This window comes from Sinocyclocheilus anshuiensis, unplaced genomic scaffold, assembly GCF_001515605.1.
Source record: "Sinocyclocheilus anshuiensis isolate Anshui unplaced genomic scaffold, SAMN03320099.WGS_v1.1 scaffold762, whole genome shotgun sequence".
Classification (NCBI taxonomy): Eukaryota; Metazoa; Chordata; class Actinopteri; order Cypriniformes; family Cyprinidae; genus Sinocyclocheilus; species Sinocyclocheilus anshuiensis.
Window position 1 is genome coordinate 195192 of NW_015542390.1, and position 14260 is coordinate 209451.

At 36.6% G+C, this 14260-nt stretch overlaps 1 protein-coding gene across 1 annotated transcript in view; it reads right to left on the reverse strand.

Annotated features, from left to right (window-relative positions):
• LOC107692754 (partitioning defective 3 homolog) overlaps nucleotides 1-14260 on the reverse strand; it is a 444353-nt gene that overhangs the window by 189757 nt on the left and 240336 nt on the right. The window contains exons 13-14 of the mRNA XM_016491924.1: nucleotides 11152-11337; nucleotides 10871-11041 (exon numbers count right to left, since the gene is read on the reverse strand). Of these exons, the coding sequence (XP_016347410.1) occupies nucleotides 10871-11041; nucleotides 11152-11337 (357 nt within the window). The remainder of the gene's footprint in view (nucleotides 1-10870; nucleotides 11042-11151; nucleotides 11338-14260) is intronic.

Below are 14260 nucleotides of genomic sequence, written 5' to 3' on the forward strand. Positions count from 1 at the left end.
AGTTGCTAAGTGTTTTCTTACTGAGCCCACAACCAACCCTCCTTTGATATTCTAATATCTAGGTATGACTCAGGTCCCTCTTTCATTTTAGGTCTATTAGATTTTTTACTTGATTTATAGTATGCAAACATTATACGTCTGATAGCTTAGGAATGTAGCTGCACAATTTGGGGTATCATTGATGTTTTTGGCACAAATGATACTGGATGCATTATGCACCAAGGTTAAATGCGTGTAGGGTAGGGGTTTGTCTGAATCTCTAACCAAATTGTGAGTAATAATAATAGGGATTACTATTGTATCTGTCAAAAACATAGACAGTTCTAACTCCAAGAAAATACCAGTGTCTAAGAGTCAACTTGAGTGGAGACAAAGTTGCTGGAAAACCAAGGCCTCTGGGTGAGATGATCACCATGCTCTGATTGGCTAAGATCAGTTACAGTAACGATCAGGTACTGTAAGTAGAGTGCGCTCGGATCCTCTCTGTGTGACTTTCCCAGACATACTAGAGGAGGCCTATGGAGGAATTAGACTGATGTCTTCTGATCAATAGCAACCAAAAACAATTTTGAGAATCTCGATTCATCCTGGACAGCAGGATGCCCATCACACAAGACACATCTTACTCCGCTCAGGTGGTCTGTGGCGCTGCATTGGGGACAACAAATGCTGTATTCGGGAGGGAAACTACCAGACTGTTTAATATAGATGAGTTGTTTAATGAAGTCTAGAGCTGCTGACTTATCTCGCTGGGCCTGATAAAACAGCACGCATACTGACGCATAGAAGGGGTCAACGCAATTACAACTTCATCCGACGCAAGTGCCACGGGCAGCCTGACAATAAACCGCTCAGCCTGACTCTCCTCAATGAGCTTTTCATTACAAAACCAGGATTTGTTTTATGAACCTTTGTTAAAGTCTGATGGTCGTGACAGAATGAGAGGAAGATCAAATGGGGAAGATGGGGAAGTTTTTCTTAAAGAAAATAGAGGGAGATTGGTTGAACCGATCTGCTTGTGGGAGACAGATCTTTAGCGGCACAGTGTTTGGGAGGGAATGGAGGTGAACAGTTATTACGAACCCGTTTATTCTGCCATCTCCAGCTGTAATCTCCCCTAATCTAGTGCTTTCTCAAACAGGATTAGCTGTGGATTAAAACACCCTCTTCTAGTCTGTCTTCCGGAGAGGCTGTGATTTGCAGTCTGCAGGCTAGTTTGTCCCGAATTTGTCATTCTACCTATCCATCCATCAAACCACCTATCATTGTACCTATTAATCTATCCATCTATCCATCCACCCGTACATCTGTCTGTCCATCCATTCATCATTTTATCTATCCTTCCATCATTCTACCTATACACCCATCATTTTACATATCCATCATTCTACCTATCTATCCATCCATCCATTCGCCCATCCATCCGTCCATCAATTTATCTATCCTTCCATCCATCCATCCATCCATCCATATAACTATCCATCCATCTATCCATCCATCCATCATTCTAACCATATGACTATCCATTGTTCTTCCTATCCATCCATCATTCTACCTATCCATCCATCCTTTCATCAATTTTTCTATCCTTCCATCCATATAACTATCCATCATTCTACCCATCCATCCATCCATACATCCATCCTTTCATAAATTTTTCTATCCTTACATCAATATAACTATCATCATTCTACCCATCCATCCATCCTTTTACCAATCCTTCCATCCTTCTATCATTCTACCTATACACCATAATTTTACATATCCATCCATATATCCAGGAGGTTCTCCTTGTCTATATAGCAGCATCATATAGTCATTCTAATCCTTTCTCTAACACACACACACACACACACACACACATTTCCAGACTGGGCTGGCCCCCTGATGCTGTTTATGAGGTTTTAATCCAGCGCCCCTCTCCGCCTCTCAGCCTGTAATTACAGGTCTTAAGCTGTCACATACAGCCTCTGCTCTGTCCAGCTCTCTCCAGAGACCCAGACAGCCTCATTAGCCCTCTCTATCACATCTCTCCAATCCCATTCTCTCTCTCTCCCGGCATTCATTTGCTCGGCTGTATGAAGAGCAGATGAACCCCTTACGGCAGATCTGTTGTCCTCTCTCACATATTTTCAGTCTATTTTTCAAGTGGATTATGACGGCTACAAGCGCCCGAGGCTGTGCAGCTGTGGGTCAAACTGCTCAAATTTACCCTGTGAATACTGTGTTTTGAGCCAGTGACAGATTATTATGTTTCCCCATAATGGGTGAATTAATTCTCTCAGCGGTGAGAGTAGGGGCACTGAATTGGTAAACTGCTTTAGTTAAAGGAGCCAAATTTCACACAATTAAAGTCCATATATAACATTAGTCAAGGTTTCTTGCATCCAAAACATCATAATTTAGTTTATCCTGACCATTTAGCATTGAAAAGGCTGTGTTTTGATACTGTACCTTTCAGACTTATTTACGTACAGTAAGTGACCTTTATTGTGATTGGCTAACCTTAGTGACCTGTGTGGGACCATTGTTTGAATACTGGACATGTGTTGATATATATATGATATATATTATTTATTTATTTTTAATTTACTTTTTGTTTTATTTTATTATTTTGTTTTAAAATAAATTAAATAAAATAAATAAGAATAGTTAAGTACATATACAGTAAAAGGCTCATTATAGTTAATTAAAACTGAAACTAAAACTAAAATCATAAAAAAAATGTATTTCAACATTTCTCATTCTAATTAAGTTTAGTTTGTAATTTAATTTGATGTGATAAATTAACTAAAAAAATGTATAAAAAATTAAATGCACACATAAAAAAACCCTACTAAAAATATAAAAAAAATTAAATAAAAAAAATTAAATTAATTCAAAATATCCATAAAAACAATAATAGTATCTCGATGATACTAAAAAAAAAAAAAGAGAGATAAGAGTGATTCAAGTAATTCAATCAATTACTTTCTCAGGTGCACCAATTGAGTTTCCCTGCTGAGCTGTGAGAGGATTACAGAGAGCGTCTTTATTCAGAGCCGGGCTTCTGCTACCTGGACGTCTCCAGTCAAACAAACCTGCCTCGTACACACACCCAGCATTTCCTATTCACAATGTCTTTGTGGCACAAAACTACATTTCCCATTATGCATCTGTCCTCCTCATGAATCCCAGTCACAGTGATATGACATCAGTAAGTCACTGTGAGCTCATGTCAGAAAGGTAAATAAACTAATGAAGTACAGATCCAGAAGTCCTTCTCTTATTGCCTGGTGTGTGTGGATGCGTCCCATCATGCCCCGCTTTGCCCCGTGGAGCGGCAGTCTGGCTCAACGCTAATAAAACCATAATTTAGCAGTCAGGCTGATTGATAGCTCTCGCATCTCAGATGGCCTGAGGCTGATTAAAATTCATTTTTTAAATCTCTTTTAATCTCTTTAGTGCAAAAATAAGCCAGCTGATTCAAATAAAAAACACATTTCTCTGAAAACAAGTCTTAATGCTTCTCAAATGAATGTGTCTTGTTTCAAGGGTTGTTATATATTTTAACTGAGAAAAAGACAAACATACCCATTAAAAACAGGATTTTTTTCAAACTAGAGTCTCAGCTCTGTTACACAGCAGAAATGCTGTCAGTGTAAAAGAACAGTGCAAGCATGTTGTTGCACTTGCGTTGTTGCTTTGCTTACTTCTTGTTCAAATAGTGTAAACCAGGCTTTAGATTTCTGGCAATTAGAGCAGACTGCATCAAACATCTACCAGGTTGCTGTACACCTCCTCTGAGACTAATCTACAAAGTTCAAATAATCACAAGGAGTAAATAATAGAAGGAACTGAGAAACACTTCTAAGACTATCTTAAATAGTACTTTTGTAAAACACCAAACTATCTTTGGCTTGATGCAAATCCCATACTTTCAAAGAACTGAGCGTCTCTGAGTGAGGACAGTGTGTGCATTTCTCAGCTCCCTGAAGGATTTCCAGCACGCTACTGAGCTGTGCGCAATAGCTTTGAGTTCTCTTTGTAGAAAAAAAGAAAATATCCTCAAAGAAACCGTGAATAAAACAGTGGACCAGAGGGCCCTTCACAGTTCTGCTGACATAACTCATGAATATGCATAATGATGGGTGTGTTATATGCAAATTCACACTTGGAGTTGGGAAAAAGAAAGGGGGAGAGGGCTTTAAGTGACACTATATATAAAAATTGAACTGCAATAAAATATATAGTTGTTTATGTCATAAAATGGCATTTGTAAGTGGAATATTGATTAAATTAATAAACAAAAAATATTTTGGTTACACTTTATTTTAAGGTGTCCTTGTTACAGTGTAATTATACATATTTAATTTGTATTAAATTAAATAAAGTTTGCGGACGACACGACTGTAGTGGGTCTCATTAGCAACAGAGATGAGACAAACTATAGGAGCGAGGTGAGCCGCCTGGCCGGGTGGTGCAGTGACAACAATCTCTCTCTGAATGTGGAGAAGACGAAGGAGATTGTTGTTGACTTCAGGAGAGTGCGCACTCAGCATGCTCCTCTGTCCGTCAATGTTAGGATTAGGGTTTGGATTGGGGTTACTTGCATGTAATTATGCATTGTTCATTGCTATTATAATAGTAAGTTCATGTACCGTGTAACAAGGACACCTTAAAATAAAGTGTTACCAAATATATATTTTTTTAAATAGAGTGGCATCATTAAAGTATTTTTAACCACATAATTCAAACAAGTACTGATTTTTTTTTATTTATCAGTATTTCATGATGTTTTCATTATGCTTCATTATGTCAAGCTCAATATTTACTTACTGTTACTTTTCGTGGCACAATGTACAGAAACTACAAATAATATACTATAAAAATATATGAATCACACAAATACAATAAATAATGTGTAAAAATAAATAAATAAATACATATAATATTTTTTTTTAGCTCAATAAAATTTTTGCACTTAACTTTAACTCTATAACACTCAACTCTAAAACATTTCATAGCTAAACGCACAGGAAAGTCACTCCCAGGTAATTTCTTCTTATGTCACAAACACTTCTTGATTCAAGTGTAAAGATGGCGCAGTGTCACAAACGAACACAAGCCAGTTTAACAGCACACTAGAGGCGTGGAAAACTAATTGGACACATCCAATCCGGGGAAATTTATTAATTTCTCATTTCAATAATCCAGTGCTGATAGGCTCAGATGCCGACCTTTATGAGGAGGAACATACACTTCCAATTACCCACAATCCTCAGAGGCTGTCTTTGAACACTCTGCTGAACTTTGATAAACATTTATAATAGAAATAAGAATTTTAAGTGCATCAATTTCTGATTAATACAATTAATATTGTTTTTGTCCCGTAATTTTACTATGACAGGGGTAAAACTCAAAGTTGAGCAACATAAACAAGTTTTAAAGTATTTTAAGAAATTAATTGAATTCAAATGACTGCAAGACTTTTAACTGCCTGAGAACTTCTGCCCTTATATTAATAGAAACCGAAAGCCATAGATTGGAATCGCTGCCTCTCTGAAGCTCAGCCTCAATTATTGAACTGAAGAAGAAAACGCAATGATCAATAATACATTACATCATTATCTGGGTCACGACAATCCCTTACGAAGAACATCACTGCTTCAATTACCAAAGGCAGTCTGAGAGATAGTCAAGATTCTCCGCTTCACTTCTCAATTTGAAACCCATTTCAGACAAGAGCCTTTCACTCAAGTCAGCGGCTGATTATTAAACCCTTCATTTACAGTTTGAGCCTTTGGATCTACTGTAACTGTGACAAAATCAGGTCACTCTCTGCATGTCAGGCCTTTCCAAGTTCCATCTATGAGCAGAAAGTGCAAGAGCCTTCAGATAGAAGCACAAACTTCACATCTTGAAATCATAAAATGCCTTCCTAGACAGCTTTTGAAAGCATTATAGGCGCTCGAGACACAAACGCTGCTCCAGAAGGTTGGAAGAAATGATGCTGCCTTCTAAGATGTCAAAATCTGAAGTTGCATCATATGTATCTGAAGACAGCTTCCTATGCAGCCTCATCTTATTAGTATTCATATGTTAAGTTTAGATGGTTTTATAGACCCTGAAGCATATTATATCGACGTAGTGACAACAACTAACATATAAAAGTATGTATGTACGCTCAGCTTTAGAAACATAAAATAACTCATATTTTAATACCTTTATATATTTATGAATATATTTGTATAATCATTTTTTACAATATAGATATTTCTGAGTCCCTCCCCTAACCTAAACACTTCTCAACAACAGCGTTATTTACTATTAAAGTATTAATTAATATTTAAAATTAGTTTATATATATATATATATATATATATATTCAGTTTTCTTTTTAATTTTAGTAATTTTGTCATGTGCTTTTGTCATCTATTTCGGTTTTAGTTATTTGTGTACTTCAACTTAAACCTGTTTTATTGTAAATAGTTATTCCAGTTAGTAACATCTCTAATTTTCTGAGTTTTTATCCAGTATTTTACTTCAGCGTTATTTCAATTACACTTGCGTTTTAGTTAATAAAAACACTACTCAAAAATATACAAAAGTGTGTATATTTTTAAGATTTGTAAATTTTAAAGTGTGTGTGTCTATATATAAATAATTACATGATTCTAACATTTGAAAGTTTAGGCATTGGTAGAATGAATGAAGGAATGACGACATTGAGCATTTTTTATTAGTTACTTATATACCATAAAATCAAACTATTAATACAGTAAATTCAATATTGTATGAACAAAGTATTTGTAAAACATGCACTTTTAAAATGTTCATACACAATATGCATACATTTCAGATGTAGGTGTTTAGTGTTTATGCAAACATATAAAAATGTATTTGTAGTAGAACCACACTTAACATATGAATACTAATGAACTTGCTGTATTTTGGAACAAAAGAGCTTTAGACTGACAGTGTAGGACATCGATTCACATTCAGGACAGGACTAAAGAGAGAACGTGCTTCTCCCAAACCTAATCGAGTACACACACACACACACACACACACACACACATAAACACACAGGCCAGAGGACAGTGATGGGTCTTATTCATTTTAATGCTGGCCTCTGTTTTCCTGCATTTGCTGTATGACAGTAGCAGCGCTGCTGTCTCCCTCCACACAGTCCCTGATTCCTTCAGTGGCCTCTGCAATCTCTCACTACCCATCATTCTCCTCTTCTTTCCACTTTCACTATTCTATTCTTTTCATCTCTCTTTTTTCTTATTTCAGCTTTCCCTCTCTCTCTGAATGTCATATCAAAGCACAATTTATGGTGTATGTTGGTACACAGCGGGAGCCCGGCTGCACTTTAAAGTTTGATGAGAAGGATGAAAGCAACCGTCCTCATCCTCATTTGACAGACAGATAAGAGCGACCTTGAGCCCGGGTGTTCCTGAAGGCGACGGGTGACCTTGGTTGGGAAGAGCGAGAGAGGATGGATGGGACACGTGTGTGTGTGTGTGTGTGTGTGTGTGTGTGTGTGTTTGAGGGGACAGGAAGTCAGCGTGAGGTCTGCTGCTCTCAAACAGGACCAATCAACTCCACACAGCCGCTAATAAAGGCTGATCTGAGCTCAGCAGTGCACTCTTGGTGTGTGTCGCAGGTTTCTCTGTGTACATCCGTGAATGATTACAAGAGACTGAGTTTGCAGGAAGAGAAAGACTGGGTACAAAATATAAAAGAAAGACTATTTCTTCTATCTGTTGTGTTGTCTTCACTGGATGCACGCAAATACAAATACAGCACGAGCAGAGCAGTCAGATTCACCAACAAACGAGGCTGCCTACATATGAGGAAAAGCTCTGATGAATAGCAATGTGTAAGATGTGTTTTCATGGGTTTTCAAAGCAAGTGTTTTCTAAACCTGTGTAATACTTTTTTAGAATGTTTCACATTCTTATTTCTCATCATGTTTTTACACATGACACTTTGCAGTGAAAATGTATTCATCATGATTTCAAAAATTCCTCATCAAATATTTCAAAGAGCAAATTATCTGAGCAATAGCATCCGCTTTCATTTGAAAGCACTGTACTCTTATTGTAAGCCAACAGTGCCTTGTTGCTGTCTATTTTTATTCATCTCAATAAATTTAGAAAAATCCGAGACAAAGCTGATATCTAAAAGAAACTCTATTAAGTTCCCCTGAGCTCTGAAAGAGCAAGTTCTGAGCAATAGCATTGTCCTCTGGGAAACATCCACTCCACTCGAAGCACGAGAGCGCAGCCACAGACGCCAGTCGTCTCATTTCCATAAGCAGTCATCATTCTGAATTGCATCGCCTTCAAAGCGCCTGTCATATATTCTTTAGAAAGATAAGTGTTAGATTACACTTTCAGATGTTATGACTCGGTGCAGGGGAAAAAAAGAACGAAACACAAACACACATCCAAAGGATTGCATTGGGGAAACAGGGGGGATGGAAAAGACGGCATTTGAAGTTGATATTTGATATTTCATACTGCCATCTGTTATCAGTATAAATCAGCATGAGCATTTCAGCGGTCAAATTGCTTTCGATCGCAATCCGTCGCTCATACCCCTCGTGTCACTTTCCCTCTCTCTCTCCGTCTCCTGCGTCTGTCTGATAAGAACTACTCACTTTAATTCACTTTTTCTGCAGTCAAACTTCCCCGTCTGCACACTCTACTCAACTCTGTCTGTCTGTCAGTCCAGCTCTATACAGGACGAAAGCCATTTTCATCATCAGAATTTAAGGACCCGGCACTGAACTATTGTCTGTTAGTTTAAAATTGTGCTGCATTAAAGTCTATGGCAGCCCCAAGAATCATACTGTAAAAAAATTGGTTTCTGGTTGCCAATTTCACTGCAAATCTCTCAAATCGCCATCGAAACTCTCACATCCGTAAAACCAATGTTTCTGATTCCTTAGGTCATGCAGAGTTCAATGTTTCAATTTATGCCACACTACATCTTCCAGCATTTTGTCGAAACACACTTTCTACATTTTTCCTCCAGCTTTCATCCCCGAATTTGGGTCAGATTAATCTTCAGGCTTCATGTTGGGCAAATATGAATAAAACTTTTTTAATACACCAAACCATTCACATGCAATGCATCAAAACAAATACATTTGGTCAAGAGGACGTCAATCGGGAAGACTGAACCTTTGGAACTGTATGATAAATTAAACTTTCTAGGTATCATCGCCACAATACCGTGAAAACACGCAAGCGGTTTTGTGATGGCGCCACCTACTGACAAAAATCATACAAAAAGGACGAAACATTGGAATAATTGGGTGGTTTCCCAAGTTCCACGATTTGTCATTCTGAATAAGTCTGAACACATTTAGTGAGGTTAATGCTTAATTCGTTGCCTAATTAGAGGAAATGATTCTACATATTTGCCTTTAATAGTGTTACGACCCAAAGTGTTTTTGTATTTGTCCACCAGGTGGTGTTGTTCTGCGAAGGTGTTGTTTATCTTTGCTCTTCAGCCCTGGATAGTTTTCTTCTTTTTCTTTATGTATCTTCACTTTGTTTCTGTATTTGTTATCTCAATTTATTTTTTGATTAAACATTTATTTGTTAAATTTAATTCCATGTTTGGCCTCCCCTTTGTAATGTTGCTTCACCTAGAGCCAGGTGGTTGTAACAATAGGAAAATGCAATTCTCATTGTGGCATGTGTTTGCAGAAATTTCCTTCAAGCAGACAGACACAAAATGGTCTGTTGGTGTTTTTTCATTACATTTTTTTTTCTAGTAAATAAATAAATAAATAAAAAATGTGCACAGCCTTGTGACAAAAGTAAAATATAACATACTTAAAATAATACGCTTTAAAAGAATATACTTAAGTGTAAAGTGATTCTAAAGTTTTTGGACACTTAACTTCATATTATATAATTGAAATTAAATGAAAATGTATTAGAGTATAAGTTTATATTAAATGCAGTTAGCTGAACTTCCACATGTTTTTAACCCACTTAAGTAGGATATAAGTACATTTTAATGTGTCATTTCACAATTACTTCATTTCACAAAAACCTGTATCTCATTTATTTAAAAATATTTGTAATACACATTTGTAATGAAGTTGCAATTTAGTACATTTAAAATTGATTAATGTCAAATGCAATATTGAATTAATTATAGCTACAATTTTAACCAAATATTTTACATTTGCTTTAATATGTTAGTCAACACATAAAAAAAAGCATCCCAAAAGATTGTTAAAACAATTATTTAAAATGTACTTTAATGTAAAACGTTTCATTTAACATTAACACAAACTCCTCTATTTAAAAGTGTACTTAAGTGTGTTAAGAAATGGTCATAAAGGTGTCTTTTTCCAAGTACACTTGAGTGGCCTTTTATTTCATTAATCATATATTTTTGGTCACACTTTAGTTTGGGGAACAATTCTCACTATTAACTAACTATTAACTATGACTTTTGCCTCAAACTCCTAACTTGCTGCTTTTTAATAGTTAGTAAGGTTTAGGTATGGGGTGGATTAAGTATTCTAAAATACGGTCATGCAGAATAAGGCATTAATATGTGCTTTATACAGGAAGTACTAATAAACAGTCAATGTGCTAGTAGCATGCATGCTGATAAGCAACTACTTAAAAGTGAGAATAGGTCTATATAAAGTGTATAGTTTGTAAAGTGTATTTTATTTTTTTTAATATATTTTCTTTTAAGATTTTAAGCACACTACAAATGCACATTCAATACAATTAAGCACACGTCTTTTTCACAAGGGCATGTTGGCAATTCATACCACAGTTTAGAGCCAAATAATAGAATGTAAAACAGGGGTTACTGTACATGCTACAGACAGTGGATAACTGACCTCTCCCCTCCCTGCGATCCGCCGGGCCACGATCAGCTGAATCATGCCTCTCTTGTTGCCCTCGATGGACATGGACTTGCGGAGGGCCTCCATCGCTTCCTGATTGGTTTTCTCCAGCAGAGACTCTCCATTAACTGCTATCAGCTGGTCATTGACCCTCAGACGCCCATCCTGTGATCGCACACACAAGAGCATATTAAAAGTTTCATTGGAATATATGAACATTAAAAAAGAAAGTATGAGTGATGAGTCTCATAGCCAATCAGAGAGCTGCTCCTCACCTTGCAGGCGGCTCCTCCAGTGATTATAGACTTGACAAAAATGCCCAGGTCGGCGTGGCTCTCTTTCGATCTATTGCCCTTGACACTGACCCCTAAACCGGCCGATCCCGAGTCATTGAGAGGGATCTCAAACGTCAAAAACTCCTGCATTCCATCCGGGGTCAAAATTAAGTCATCTTGTTCTTTCTAAAGAGATAAAGGATAGGCACAAAGATATTGATCAGTTAAAGATGGAGTGTGTATTTATTTATTCAATATTAAAATCATTTTTCACAATTGAATGCACAACTAATAGGTAAGCCACTCATTCCAGCAAAGTATATGAACACCGTGTCTGTGGGGTTTTCTAAAGCATCCCGATCAGCCCAGCATAGCAACGACTCAACCAATGGCATGAGTTTGGGGCGGGGCTTTCTGGAGGTTTGACCAATGACAGGCAGGGAAGCACTGAAGCTCGTTTCCATCATGGGATAAAAACAATATAAAAAGGTAATTGTGTCTTTTTATCTCACAATTCAAACTTTATTCTCACAGTACTGAGAAATGTGAAATATAAACTCACAATTCTGAGAAAAAATAAATAAATAAATAAATAAATAAAGTCTGAATTGCGAGACAAACTCAGAATTCTGACTTTTTTTCTTCAGAATTCGGAGTTTACATCCCGAAATCCTATTTACTTTTGGTTCCATCACTTAATAAAAAATTTAAATGGTAATTGCTAATTTTTTATCTCACAATTCTGACTTTTTTTCTTGCAGTTGAAAGTTTACAGATCAATTTTCTTAGAAATGTAAGTTTATATTCTGTCTTTATAGCTCGGAATTCTGAGCTTTATTCTTTTTATTCTTCCTCAAAATTGCCAGGAAAAAAGTCTGAATTGTTAGATATAAACTCAGAAATGCAATAAAACGTCAGAATTATGAGATAAAAAGCTGCTATTAGCTGTGTTTATTGTTATTTTTTTTGTTTGTTTTATTGTTTTTGTTTGTTTGTTTGTTTTATCCTGTGGTGGAAACAAGCATCTATAGGAAAGTGTTTGGAGGATACCTGTTTGAAAACGATCATTATTTTTGCAGATCCATTTTGTGACGTTAGTGGTGTATAAAATGACACCTCAGTATTAATATACAACACAAGTACAGGAAGCAAAAGCATGTAACAAATAGGTATCAAATATACAATAGAAGAAAATAAAATTAATTTAAAGGGGTCATATGATGCGATTTCAAGTTTTCCTTTCTCTTTGGAGTGTTACAAGCTGATTGTGCATAGATAAGATCCCTGAAGTTGCAAAGACTAAAGTCTCAAAAAGTTAAGACTCTGCGACACCCCACTAAAACGGCTCGTTCTAACACGCCCCCACATATCTAGGTCACTATGTGGAAATATTAGCATAATGCCGCCCAAATGAAAACCATCATATGACCCCTTTAAATAAAAAGAAAGAGTTTTATTTTTTTACTTTGTTTTGTCACTTTATAAAAGAAGGATTCTCATAGTAATTATATATTATTGTTTTTAAACAATTATTTCAGCATATTTACTGCCAAGGGAAGCATTAATGATCATAAACATCATAAACTCAAAGCTGACACATTAATAAAATGCTATTCAAGATTAACAAAATGAGTTTAATAATAATATGAACACAATAAACACAGTATGTCCTTACAGTTTAATTATACAGAGGTGGGGAGAGATTAACACAGTGGGATCACATGACTCATTAAACAGGATGTTTACAATGGTTACTATGGAGATCTGTGTTAGCACCCGCTGAGTGGATGCTCTCCTGTTGTTCACAGGGAAAATCTAATCACAGTGCAGAATCAAACCTATGATATATATGCACTGGATTGGGATCAAATCCAGAAATACATTTCCATATCACTATATATGATATTTGGACACTGCCATCGTTTCTAGCTGGTCTATCAGCAAGTGGACCAAGTTTCAACCTAGTAGATCATCTTGGTCACAGCTGACCACTTTAGACCAGCAACAAACCAGCTAACATGTTCCAAAACTAGCTTTTTTTAAGTCATTAAAAGGGATTCATTGGAGAAAATCCACTCTGTGTAGCATTTTTATACATTTAAACCAAAAGTAATATGTTTTAAGAAAGGTTTAGCACACACACACAGCTGAAGAATGCCAGGTGCTTGGCTTTAATCCAGCTGCTGAGAGCAAAGAGGCTGGAGACGAGTTATAGAGATTCAGCCAAGCAATCATCCCATGCCTGAGCGGTTGCCATGGCAACCCAGGTGGCTCTCAGCAGACAATAGCAGCTCTCAGGTTTAAGAACCAGCATCCAGGTGAAGGCAGCAGGAAGAACACATGCGGCGGTGTCATCCGCAGGCGCTAACACAGCGTTCACAAGTGTGATTTTCACCCAGTCATTTAGTTCCTGTCACGCCGTCAACAAGTACTCAAAAGGACCACAGTCTTTCAGACTGACACAGTGAAGTGCCTCTCATCGGCTCGCTCTCTTGCCGCTAGAGAGGGCCGGCAGCCAGAACTGATATGCATTATGGATACAAACATGAAGAAACATTGTAGTTTTACTCCAATTCTCGCCTTTGACAGACAACACAGTTTTTGCCAGTTGTTCTGTGACAACTGAGAAATAACATGTCAAGCCTCATCAATTACGCCTTTATTTTGCTGGGCGAGTTATTTAGAGGAGCTCAGATATATAATAATCAGAGACTGTACTAATGCTTGGGGAAATTACAACACTGTGTTACTCAAAATAATCAAACAATCAATCAATCAATCAATCAATCAATCAGAGAGAAACTGACAAGAGAACGTCTGAAGTTATCTAATTCAGTTATTTATCAACTTTGTCAAAACCAAACAGCAAACACAACCAAACTAATAATTTATTAAACTCATACAATTGTAAAAAACATTTTAATATTTTCTTAAGAAATGTGAGCGCTGCTTATCTGGCCAAAAAAGCAAAAGCAAAGCAAAACAAAACAAAAAAAGCAAAGCAAAGCAAAACAAAACAAAAAAGCAAAAGTAAAGCAAAGCAAAACAAAACAAAAAAGCAAAAGCAAAGCAAAGCAAAACAAAAAAGCAAAAGCAAAGCAAAACAAAA